Source organism: Hippocampus zosterae, chromosome 7 (assembly GCF_025434085.1).
Source record: "Hippocampus zosterae strain Florida chromosome 7, ASM2543408v3, whole genome shotgun sequence".
NCBI classification, from domain to species: domain Eukaryota; kingdom Metazoa; phylum Chordata; class Actinopteri; order Syngnathiformes; family Syngnathidae; genus Hippocampus; species Hippocampus zosterae.
The window spans coordinates 5,955,874-5,968,964 of NC_067457.1; the positions used below are offsets into that span (position 1 = coordinate 5,955,874).

Here is a 13,091-nt window from a genome sequence, read left to right on the forward strand (position 1 = left end):
ATATAAATATAAGGAATTCATAAAAATGGTCTGTTGTTGTGATTGAGTATTTCAGTATCATGGCGCGTTCCACACATTTAGCGCATGATTAAATACTGTACCAGTCAATAAATACAAGAGTTTATTGCCATTACAAATAACCTAACTCTTAAAACAACATCTCTGCAGACAAGTCAGATGAGTCAGTCGGGGAACGGGAGCTCATCACCACCACAAGCAAATGAGCAAACACACTTCATTGAAATGCACACGTTGTCGTTCTGACTGAAGGCGATGCTCGTTTTTTTTTCTTCTCCAACTAACAGAAAAGGCAGGAAGATCACTCAATTACAATTGGAGAGGAAGAATTCCCGGCTTCCGAGCTAAGACGCCAAAAAGAGACGGGACAGTCCAAAGATCTCGCCAAATTAAGTTCACCCTTCGTTTTGCGTGAAGAGCATCTCCCTTGCGTGTTCGAGCGCTGCAATACATCAAGTCAACTGGGCTCCTCCAGAACATATCCTTCCTGACTGGATCCCTCAGCAGTGCCCCTGCAGCAACTAGATTTGATTTGCCCCCCCCACCCCCCACTGCCTTACAGTCCTTGCTGGTCAAAAGTCCACCAGTCTCTTGGTCTGCTAGCTGTGTTGGTTTAAAGTGTGCATATGGGTGAGATACTGGGTGAGACCCTCCTCGCCTTCCTCCTCCAGGTGTTTCTGGTAGCACTGGAGCAGTTTGGCAGCGCTGGCCTCCGACGGGACCTCGCCAGCGGGGAGGCAGGCCCCCGACATGTCCAGTATGATGGAAGTCAAGGCCTTGATATAGTTCTTTGCCAGCGTCAACGTCTCAATCTTAGAGAGCTTTTTGTCCATCTTCACATGCGGGATGGCCTCGCGTAACGCTTGGAAGGCATTGTTGAGTTTGTGCATGCGCTGGCGTTCCCGCTCATTGCTTTCCAGGCGCCGGATGCTGCGCTCCTTCGTGGTGGAACTGTGGTGACGGCGCCGACGGGTTCCGGCCCCTCCTTGCCGTTTGCCCTCCCTGCTCCTCAAGGAACCTCTCCAGGAGCAGCCGATTCTCACCGAGGCCTCCGAGTCTTCCTGCTCGCTGGAGCCTGGTTCCGCTTCTGTGTCTGGTTCAAGTTCTGGCTCCGGATCAGACCAGGTTGGTCTGGATTGCTTCGCAGCTTTCCCCTTGGACTTCATCCTGATGCTTTACCGGATTCTCCAAATAGGTCAGTGTCTGCGGGCCGATGAAGACAAAGTGATGGATGAGATGTCAATGTGCAATCGAAGTCGACAAGATGAAGTCACTTTACAACAGAAAAAAAATCTCAGGGGCATGCCCCCCCCCCCCCCCCCCAAAAAAAAAGTGATCCCACAAGGTCCTTATGTATTTTCTGCCATCTAGTGGAACAAAACAGTTCTGCCTCTCGCTTTCAGGACTGGCATGAGATAAAAGGTTCAACAAAACATTTGACGATATAGTGTATCCCTAAAGGTGAAAGTACTTTTTTTCCCCCCGGAAAGAGCAACTGCTGAAAAATATTTACCCAATTATTACAAATAAGGATTACTTATTCAACGCCTGGTTTATAGGTTCTTCCAACGGTAATGCTCTAAAGTCGGGCTCATTATTGAATTGTACAGTTTGGACCTTTTCCCTGAATCAATAAGGTACAGGTATGATCTCCTATAGAGATATATGCTTGTTTGTTTTCTGAGTCAGTCTCCAATTGAAACAGCCATGCATCCTGCTGTATCTAATCAGTCTGTTGCGGTGTGAAAACTCCACGATGCTGACCTGCGAGCGTGCGCCTCCCTGACCCCCCTTTGCTCCCGAGATAATGTCAATTTCAAGGTTAGACTGCACAAACAGCAACTCCGACAGCTGACCAATTCACCCACTCCTTTATTGATTTGGCTGTTCAATGTTGCGATGGAATTGCTCAGTCAAGTGAAATCGGTTTAAAACCTCATACTACTCAAATCTACCAAAAACGCTCTTCAATAATTTCATCACGAGACCTTTAATTAAGTTTGACCCCCCCACCCCCCAAAAAAAGTGCATTTAATAGACACCGGTAAGGAAAAGCACTTAGTGCCTTACCTTGAATTTAACGTTTCCTTTTCCCGATGGTTGTTTACAGGAAAAGCTGGGCCTTGCAGTCAGCAGTTGGACGCAGCATCTTACGCGGATGAGCAGATCGCGGAGAAAGTTGCGTTCCATGCAGCGGAGACGCCGCAGATGTCAGTGCCACATGTGAGGGACCCGGTGCAGAATGAGGTACACGTAGCGCTCCTCGGCCTATCAGTGTGCAGCTCACAGACAAAGCTCCTCCCCCAACCTTTCGCCTTCCCCCCCGCCCCCCTCCACATACGCACTCTGATGGGCCCTACAAACTCCTGCTGTCGCCTCATTGTAAAAGAAGGCTCTTTTTTTAGGCCTCCAACCCCCAGCCCAATCAATTCCTTGTTGTGAATATAGAATATAGTTTGTTCACAATGAGCATTGTAGGACATTTCCTGCTCCGTGAAGCATGCGACAAGACATTGGCACTCAAATTGCAAAAGAAAATATTTGCTCTCCTCGCATTTTTTTTTTTTTACCCAAATATAAAGTAAAATGTTCATGACAATCCACTGTGCAACTTTGGTATAATCCGGCTAACGTAAACAACAATGGCAATCAAATTACCTCTTGCCTTTGTAGTTTTTGTGCTTGGCAGGGGTATTAATGTACAGGTGTGACGCTCCCAACTCTTTGAAGAGCATATTTGCCCTGTCCTTGAGTAACTTGTTTGTGAGCACGTGTGCGTGTGTGTGTGTGTGTGTGTGTGTGTGTGTGTGTGTGTGTCAGACTGGTCCTGCCAGGTTTCCCCTCCTCCCCAGGTACACTGTATCTAATCAACCCAAACTCGTTGATGCTGGCTCTGTGGAAACATTATCTTCTAGTTTGAGTTTGTTCAGTTTCAAACTTGGTTGGCCCGAAGGCTCTGCACTGTTTATTTAGTCACCGCCACCTTGATAAATTCAGAGCTGAATACACTTAAGTAAGTAGGCAAGCAAACATTGGCCTCTGCATGAAAAAAAAAAAACACTGAAAGCAGCAAATTGACTACATTTCAGCAAAGCAAAATTTCGGCCAGCCTGGGGTCTGTGCGGCAGCTTGACTCCAAGGACAGAAGTTGGCTTTAAACAGCGGCTTTGGCTGTTGTGTCCTTCTGGAAAGGTACCAGCAGGTCTTACGCAAGTGACTGTGTAATCACTGCGCGGTGGGTGATCGTGTCATTCCCACTAACTGAGAATTTTGAACACACCGTGATGTCACGGACAGCAGGTGCCTTGAATCCATTATAGTGCAGAGAGCAAAAGAGAAGCTCCTGACTCATCGTGAAAGAGCAAGGAGGAGGGGAGATGAATTAGGGGGGGCGAAGATCTGGACCGCTTGTCACTTTTTCCATCAGGCCAAGGCCACAGGTCTGAAAGGAAAACAAGTGTGGATGTCACGACGGGGCCATGGTGACAGAAAATGGAGGGGGCTTTGTAGCTGAAGGCAGACAGGTTGATAGAAAAAGCTGCATTTGACCCCTCGTGTGTCGTAAAAATGAGCACCAACTAACTGTATTTGTGCATTCCTGTTATCTACCAACTCAAGGTCGTGGGCCTCAATCAAACACTCTGGCACGGAGTGTCCAGTTTGTGTGTTTGTGTGTGTCGGTGCAGGAAATTTTGTTGTGTTGAAATGTCGTAAAAGCGGTTGCGAAGATCAGTAGTCCTTATTCGACTGTGAACTGGCATGCATATGCAGTTTGGCGACAAAAATCGGTCAATAGCCTGCAGCTTTCAGGTTCAGTTGATCTCGAGCTAACATTTGGAATGTGCTCTCAACTCTTGACATTCTCACTTTACCAGATGATCATATTCATTTGGGCGGTGGGCAAAGACAATAACATTTCCATCACCGTAACGTTCTCTTCCATCAAAGCATTTCCATAGTTAACAGGTTGCAGTTTTGTCAGAGTTTCAATACACAGTTCAAATAATCCAGACAAAGTGTTGACATTACCTCCAGCCTTCCTTGTTGGGTCGTTGGGACCAGAGGCATGTCTTTAACCTTACAAAGTACCGTAGTTTTTTTTGGGGGGGGGGGGGGGATTGGGGGGGGCGCTTGACAGTTCTTCCACATATCTGATATAATAAATATTGCAATGCTTTTCTACTTGCGCACGAAAATATGTGGTATGTATAGCACCGGTTCAAGTCCTGTCAGCCCTTAACATTGATGGAAGCAACTCTCGCAGGAAATTGTCTGTATGTTGCCCCAGTAGTGGTCCGCGCTTGAATGCTTTGTCTCGATTTTGCACGTGGGTTTATACCCGTGAAGCCCTTTGCAACTGTGTTTTAAAAAGCGACACAAGGAAAAGCTTATTTACTTATTTATTAATACACACACACACCTACACTCCTGCTTCACAACAGGATGCTCTTATACTGATTTGTCAGCTTTTGTCCATGAGATGATACACAAACACATGCATTATGGGGTTACAGTTGTTCCTGAATAAATATCAGGGCCCCATCTATCTACGGAAACAAATACGCAATTGGAAACTTTCCCCACTCACAGGTAGCCAGGCAACCGCTGGATGAGTGACTCAGGAAAGGCAAGAGGGGGAGCTGACTCACAGTGGCTGTGACGTAAAGGATGTCGAAGGACGCACACATGCACGCGCGTGCACCGGGTCATGAAACAACGTGCCGAGTTTTCAGGTGACTGAACACCAACGCTGGGTAACGAGCAGGGGTTGTCACCCTTCAATGCACATTTCATCTCCTAATATGAGACAAATGGATCGCATCCGAGTTGCTAGTTTATTTAAAGTTCTAAGCCCAAAGAAGAAAAATGAAAGGAAAACCAGCAGGAAAAGGAAGATCGGTGTAGGCTTTTGGGCGCACGGAATGCAGTACCCTTGTTATCCAGCAGATGGCATTATTGGACGTGTTTTCAGTAATTCACGAATTAATCAATTAATCACTTGTTACTAACAAGTGATTAATTAATTATCGCACTGGGTTTAGCTAACTTGTTTTTCATTTAAAAAATGTGAACAAGGACAGAGGCGATGGCATTTTGTCCTGGATGATCTGGTTGTGCCCCGTGTGAATTTAGAGCATGCTCAGTCAGGGGTGAACATACACCGAGGTTTTAAACTGAGCCAACAAATTAGTGTAGGTATGAATCAGGTTTCTTCCAAATGAGACGACTGTCAAAGTTAGACCCTTTTCATCCTCTCTGGACCTTGAAACACTAATCCATGTTTTTTTTTTTTTATTACACGGTTGTAATGCCGTCCAGATTTTTAACTGATACCCCTAAATGAGAGCCAATCACTCTAGTTCTGGCTGCCTGTTTGTTTCTGTGCCCATTTAAAAAATACTTTTATTGTTTTTTAAATCTTGACATGACCTTGCAACTCCCTCTGTTACAGACATGCTCCACTTTTCCACTCCATCTCGTTTTCCCCAGTCAACAAACCCAATGCTTTTAGTTGTCCCGAAGGCCCGCCACAAGCTCAGAGATTGTCGCGCCTTCTCAGTTGCCGCTTCAGTGTGGTTTGAATTTCCGCTATGCATCAGACAGACCCTCATTGATTATTTGTGAAACGCATTTAAAACCCAACCTTTCGACCTAGCATAGATATAATTTTTTTTTATTGTCCCGTCTGTCCTTGTGTATTTTATTTTCCCACAAAGATCTTTGGAAAACAACAGCAAAAGTTGTATCAATTTAGGCAAAGATCCAGCAGATGGCCTAATTGTTCCTTTTTCCAGTATGATTGGCCCCTTCTGCAGTGGTAATGATGTAGCCCTGATAATAATAATCATTCTCTGCATAGCAACAACTGATCATCGTAGCTTACATAATTTCTGTTTTTAAAAAACAGGGAAAGTTAGATCAGTGAACGCATTCAGGGCAGGGTCAGATTCAGCAGATGGTGCTAATCATTTCTTCTTTCCAATATTGTTGCTGACCATTGAAGGACAATTGTACAACAAAAATGTATCTTTTGAGTTTCTATTTATACATACTGAACACTATATCTACATGTATGCCCATACATTCATGTATTAGCCTTTTACTAGCACAACAATGGACCAACGTCATTTTTTCGAACTGATACCAAACAAACAATTAAGTTTGCACTAGCGTCACAGTGCCGGAAGGAAAAAAAAAAGAATTCACACATACACACACGGTGCCACTTTTACTGACCCTCCCTTAATTAAACTTACAAAGTGAGAAATGTGCCTATGCATGACTTTAATGACTTTTAAGATTAGCTCGCTGTCTTTTAGCTAGTGGCTAACTCTTTGCCCTAGACAGGGATGGATGCCATTTGGGAAGGCAGAGTAGTTGTTTTTAGCTTGGAGCATTTGTGAAGTTGCTGATGATAGTGCTGACATCAACTCCTCCTTTGCCACCCCTTTGAATGAATAAATTCGAACCGAAATATGAGTCCAAAATGTGTTGTGAGGCATCACACCGCCACTGAAAACCGCAATAACAAATATTGTTGATTGAATGCCTCCTAATCACTTATATGAGCACATCTGCGAAACTGGCCCCTGTCTGCATTCGGCACGCCTGAGTCACCCGATCACAAATGCTCTATTTTAACTGGCATGTGCGTATTTATAGCTAAAAAGGCCTGTCACCTGACCACGCCGCGCGGCTTTCATCACCAGAAGCGACTCTTTAAAAACCATCACAAACGCCCGTCGGATGGCGTGAGCGTGACAGGCGCGACTAACGTAAAAATGACAAACGTGTTTGTAACTGTGAAGACGCACTGAGTTTCTTTCTCCCGAGTCTTCGCTATCATGATTTTTTTTCCCCATGCTTTTCGATCTCAGGTGATTGCCTTTCATCTCCAAACTGAGATGTTTGTGCATTAGAAACACAAAGTACATGTCTCCGGCTGTCATAAAAAAACATTCTTATTGGATTCAAACAAAGGAGTCCAGAATGTATGACTTCATATTGGGATTGAAGCTCAGCAGTATTGGGTTTTAAATGCTTGAAGGCAAAGGGCATGCATTAATGATGAAGCTGGCATATTATTTAACTATGCTCAAAACTAGTGTGTGTGTGTGTCAAATAATATAATACATTTCTCGCATTGTCACCCCCCCCCCCCTTTCATCAGGATGGAAACGCAAGACTGACAAACAATTGTCGCCCGGAGGTATCGAGGAGTGTTCGACGGGGGGCAGTGGCCGCATTCCTATTCATGGCATTCGTTTCAGACCTGTTGATGGTGCAGGAAATGAAGGTAACTGAACGGGGGGGGGGGGGGGGGGCAACATGGGACAGGTGGCCCTGATGAGAAGAGGTGAATAATGACGTGGAAATGCTGAGCTGAGTGAGTATAGTGGCTGGGGGAGAGAAGGAGGAGTAGGTGGATGAGGAGGAGGAGCGAGCAGGCTAAATCCTCACCCTATTATTATCCAGACTCACATCCTCCTGTGATGGAGCGCACGGAGACGAGATGAAAAGGTGAAACGAGCGGGATTACGGCACCACCCAACTCTCCAACCCTCCCAAAGATAAAAGAAAAGGAAAAAAAAGAGAAGAAATCAACAGGGTGAGGACCTGCAAGTGCCTCGCACTTTTCCCTCTGACATCTGGACCAGCTTTGCCTTCGTATGGTTGCCAACTCTCATTCTGTTTTTATCTGGTCTTCAGGAAGCTCGTCATCCTCTTTGTCCCTGCGGAATACAAGTAGGAGAACTTTTTCCTAGACCCAAACCCCAGGGAGTTCAGTCCGAGCCGGGAAAGGGGGATGCGCATCGGGAGAGCCGAGATGGGAAGGCAACGAAGTTGTTAACCCGGAGTCTTCCTCTTGAGATCCTCGCTCCTAATCTATATCCCGCCGTGCATTTCCTCATCCTGGGATTCACACACTGATGTCCTATATGCACACTGTAGAACATGCACATAGCAAGTGACCGCACTCCCTTGTAAGGACGTTAAAGTTGGGAATCGCGAGGTCCAACATCAGATCATCTGCGAAGGGATCGGCGTCGTGGGGATGGAGTGTCGGGAGTTATTGCTGGATGGCCGTGTGAACCCCAGGTGAGTGCTGCACACACACACACACACCGACTTTTACTTGGCCAAGACGCATCTTCACTTGAATATAATCTCCCGGTACACCACCATGATGAAAAAAAAATGGATACGCGCATAAATGATGTCCCTTCTGTCATCTAGCGGAAAAGCATTTCATTGTTTTGCCTGTCACTGTACGTCGATACGTTATTTTTGACCAGTTTAGTGAAAGTGGGCACACTTAGCAGCACAGTGGTTCTAATTACTGCTGTAGATACTTAATCCATCACAATCCATCTGAAGTAGAATGCACGCCCAATTAGGACCCCCTCCCCCTTCCCTTCAACATGGATTACTAATGAATGAAACACTAACACTGTTTCATGCAGATATCAGTCGTTCAGCTGCTCAACTCGTTGAATTGTCCCAACAGCCCTCATTTTTCTCCATTACTATCCACTCACTCAGTACGTACAACTAGAAGTTTAACAACATTAGGCGAAAGATGCCCTCTCATCCACTGCGTATAGATGGTGGCTTAAAAAAACAAAACAAAACGTACTTAACCAAGGTGCTTTCTGACACATCAACGTTGTATTATTTGGTCACATGTACCTCATTGTACTTAAAATGCTTTAAAAAGAATCCGAGTGCAAACTCCTTACAGGCAGGGAATGAATATATCCCCATAAGATGTATGCGTCTATGGATGACAGCAGGACTTTTACTGTCAATTTTTATCTGAGTGTCAGAAAGCCAATTGTCCCCTCAAAGTCACTCATCTTGCGCATTCGCCAACGATTTCCTGTAAAGCTGTCAAAATCGTCACGAGCGGCACCCCCCCACGCAGAGAGGGGTGAGGCTCGGCTGTAGCGCGGCAGCCGCTTAAATGCTAATTGTGATGAATGCGCGTGGCAGGAGACGTCTCTCCGTAATAAGCTCAGTAGTTTGGCGGTGACACGCTCGCATATTAAAATGTTGAGAGAATTTGTACGCAAAAGAGATATTAGCCGTGATTGCTAACGAGTGTGGCGCTATGATCTATTTGTCTATGTGTTCATTTTTTTCCCCTATTTTTAAGTAAACAAAAAAAAAACCCATGTTGTAGGGAGAAGGCGAAAATAAATTGTCAAGACATAAACTAGTAGTTACTGGACATATTGTAGTGTTTTTGTGTTTCGTGTGTGCCTTGAAGGGGCGTGGCCTAATTAGTGATGTCAGAAACTGGAGTCAGGTTGGCCCATCATGGAGTTTTGACCAACTGCTGCTCCTTGTGTGTGTTTTCATTTTGTAAATTTGGTGTTTGACACTATCCCGTTCAATAATGGGGCACCTTGCCCATCTGCTGCAAAATTACAAGACCTGAGTTGGGCCATCTACCCTGCCCCTTTATAGGTACAGGTACAGCTTTTACGCCACATGTTGATGAATCTCCGGCGACGATGACGATAGCGATAGTGGCGCTCATTCCGTCAAGTAGATCCTCTCCGCTCATTTTTTCTGCCTACCCTCCGGGGACTCAGCATGAGGACTCCATCACATCGCAGCTTAGCGCGTAAACGACTTGACTGCTGTGTAGTGAGGCGGCGTGCAGTGCGTGTGTGTATCCCTCGCAAGGCGCTTACTAAACACATCTGCTGGCATTTCCCTCCAACAGGTTGTCACGGCGGAAGAACAGAGGCTGGAAAGGCCACGTGGAGCTGGATTGCTAGAATTCAATATTTTGTGTCGGGTTATCAAAGTTTGCCGCCATGCTCCGCCAAAATTCCTTAAATGGACACAATCACAATCTCAAGTTATGGCTGAAATCGTTTAGTTCCTAGAAGGCTTGACGTCGTGACAACTTGTAACTGTGTAACTCAAATTTAAATACAGAAAAACAAGCCCAGTCCTGTGTGACCAAATAAAGGCCCACAGCAACCAAACAACATCAAGGAAAAAGAAAGCCAAACTCTGTCACAGTCGCAACACTACGAGGCCGTCTTTTACTCATAAACCTTAACACTGTGTCTTCTTTACGTTTGATTCTAATCGCAACACTTTGCGTCAAAAGGTCGTCCGATGTGCTTTGTCTACATCAGATTAAACACACACAATGAAAACCCGTTCTGCGTTGCACTCCCGCTTATGCATAGAGGGCCTTTGACAAGCACACAAACACGCAAACACACGCAGCAGTAATCTGCATCATCTAGCAGAGATTAAACTGTTAAAGGAGCGCTCGATACGCTCGCCGGCTTTGTGCTCGCTTTCCTCCAGTTGGCGTTTATTTACTTATTATAGTGGCAAATACCGAGAGTTGCCTTATAATTCGGAGGAGAGAGTGTACGGGGCAGATAACTGGAATGCAGCGTACAAGGTATTACGTGCATACATAGTAAAAGGCTCATGAAGCGTTACAAATATTTCTACATTGAAATGAATCAAAATACTATTAATCCAATCCAATCCTCCACCAAAATCCCAACACAAAAATGTTTAAATGGCCATTGTGCTGCTCCTTCTGTTGCGTGCGTCTTTGCCAGTATAGTATCGAAATACATAGAGATAGTGACAATTCCCCAGCAAGCTGCAGTCAACAATAGTCAATTGTTCTATGCAGAGGATCAAGAATACATGCCTGTTTTTATTGTTATAGTTCAGTGTTGCTCCGGGGCTTTAGTCCACCGCGTAACTTCAATAATGATCACGTCATTTCATATTTACCGGCTCATTGTCAAACAATAATAACAATATTTTTTGTGAGCATTTCAAATTGAAATCGGGTCATTTCTCACACCAATGTTCCACGGCACAGTGTTTGTAAATAACGGATATAATCATATGGAGCGAAATCCAAATGATATAGCGTGCCAAACAAAACCAAAGGCTCTTTCTCCTTCCATCTTTCCCCACGCGTGACCCCTCCCAGCTGATCTCGCCGCTAATAACCGCCGCTTTGTTTTTTTGCGGCGTGCACCTCAAAGCCCGCGAGCATCAAAACCTTATTAAGATGAATGATTGATAGCCCGCCAACAGTAGCGAGGCCGCGCTTAACCCGCTCGGCTGTTGCTTTGAATCAAAGCGAGGATGTGTTGTTAATTATCCCAGAGGTCTCTGATGGCCGCGGACACTGCCGACACGTCGGTCAAGGTAGTCGACGGCAAGTCTTTATAGGTTATGAGAGGGCCCACCTGCACCGTATGAAAGAGCAGCGGTGTATCAAAGCTATTGATTCATCAATGAAAGATCTTCAAACGACTTTTGTTTAAAGAGCATGCAAATGTCAAGTCAAGTCAAGTCAAGTCAACAGTATTTATAGAGCACTTTCAAACAGCCATCGCTGCATACAAAGTGCTGTACATGGAGCGATTTAACATATACAATAAACAGTAAGACGAATCAGTAATAAGTAATAAGTAATAAGGCGGTAGAAAGCACCAAGCAGTAAAAACAATAGCAAATCTAAGTCATGCTGAGTCAAACGCCAAAGAATACAAGTGAGTTTTGAGGAGGGATTTAAAGATGGGCAGCGAGGAGGCTTGCCGAATGTTCAGTGGGAGGTCATTCCAGAGAGATGGACCAGCAACAGAAAAGGCTCGATCCCCTCTGTTGAAATGTTGAGGGTGTCATGTGACCAATGGCCTCCATTCGTACTTCCAACCATTTTCTCGATTACACTTGCCCTCGTTAGGGTCGCTGGTAAGATGGAGCCTATCTCAAGCTGCCGCTGCAGGAAGACCACAGTCGCGATTTGCCGCGAACAAATTTTTTGTCACGTTTCCAAATTGCGGTACCAAGGTTGGTGATAGGCGAACTAAAGGGCGGAGCTAAACAGTGCAGTGTGTCGATTAGTGGATGGAAAAGGGTCACATCCTTAACGGCATCTTCTTCAATGTACGCCTGTACAAGCAAGGTGAAAATGGAACAGTAATGACCTTAAAACGTCTCGCCAGTGGCTTATTGGGGTTAATTTGTCCCGCTCGTCATGCTTTCCCCGGGAGTCCTTTCCCGTCAGCTTGGTCGGAATCGTTAGCATTCATGAGAAATGCATCACTCGATTGGCCCGTCGTCGACTTAGCCCCACTGCTGACCTCTTGAACATTTAATGAGCTCCCCCGTCCCGCATTGCGCACGTCAGGTCAAAGGTCTAGGAGAAAACGTCTCTGGATTGTAAACGCGCTCATCATAATCAACGATGTCACATTTGGATGTGTCGACAGTTGACTTGTGTGGTAGCGTCGCGGTAGGTTGGCGACGCAACGTGATGAACTCATACGGGTGCGGGGTGGGGGGGATGTCCTGTGCACTTTGGAACGTGCATCAGACAGAGGACACGATACACTTGCGTATCGAGATTGAAAGCAATTTTTGTCAATCAAACCCATTTTGGTCAGTGGAGATGCCCATGAACCTTTAATCCAATTTCAAATTTTGATGGATTTTTGACCCACTTTGTTTCCAGGAAAATCAAATGACATTATTCAAAGTATGTCTTGTTCCGTGTTAATTCCCTTGTAGGATTTATTTGATTTCTCCTGAAATTATTTTTCTACTAAACATTTTCCCTGAGCATTAAGTTGCATGGCCACGAGTAAATAAACAAAACCCTCTTGTCAAAATGTGTATGCGAGCATGATCCTGAATAAATGAACAATTTAACATCATTACATGTGTCAAGCTATGTGGCTCAGCTGGTCTGTTATCTCTGCAGCATCTGAATTCAGCATCAAAAGCACGATTCAGCAGATGCTTTGGAGTGTGATAAAGCTTAACCTGGACTGATTTTCCGTGTGTTGAGCATCCCTAATCTGCTTGAAGCATTTGAACACCCGAAGTCCGACTTTTGTGAACAGTTACTACAGTAAGCAGTATTACTTGTAAGTGGGGGGGTGCTTTAAACTACATAAAACAACTTTAAAAAATACTTTAAAAAAATTATCCTGACTAATGAACTCAAATTAATGATCCAGCCCTAAAAAAAGCTCTGACCTTGTGGAGCTTTGTTAAAAAAAAAA

General features: G+C 45.0%; 2 protein-coding genes across 5 annotated transcripts in view; one reads left to right on the forward strand and one right to left on the reverse strand.

Moving 5' to 3' along the window:
• Positions 1 to 108: 108 nt before the first annotated feature.
• bhlha15 (basic helix-loop-helix family, member a15) lies at positions 109 to 1,293 on the reverse strand. The gene has a single exon (XM_052070759.1). It carries the CDS (start codon positions 1,182 to 1,184, stop codon positions 618 to 620), a length of 567 nt encoding a protein of 188 aa, XP_051926719.1. The 5' UTR covers positions 1,185 to 1,293; the 3' UTR covers positions 109 to 617.
• The window catches only part of LOC127603964 (glutamate receptor ionotropic, NMDA 2C-like), a 33,714-nt gene continuing 21,618 nt past the window's right edge, over positions 996 to 13,091 (forward strand). The window contains exons 1-4 of one of the 4 annotated variants that reach the window (XM_052070716.1): positions 1,061 to 1,213; positions 2,129 to 2,265; positions 7,190 to 7,627; positions 7,729 to 8,118. The gene's annotated coding sequence lies outside the window, so the exon portion shown is untranslated. Of the gene's footprint in view, positions 1,214 to 2,128; positions 2,266 to 7,189; positions 8,119 to 13,091 lie in introns of all 4 variants that reach the window. The other 3 variants (XM_052070717.1, XM_052070715.1, XM_052070714.1) reach the window with 3 other exon arrangements.

Excerpts from the sequence above, each read along its gene's own strand:
- bhlha15 (XM_052070759.1), bottom strand. The coding sequence starts at position 1,184 with ATGAAGTCCAAGGGGAAAGCTGCGAAGCAATCCAGACCAACCTGGTCT.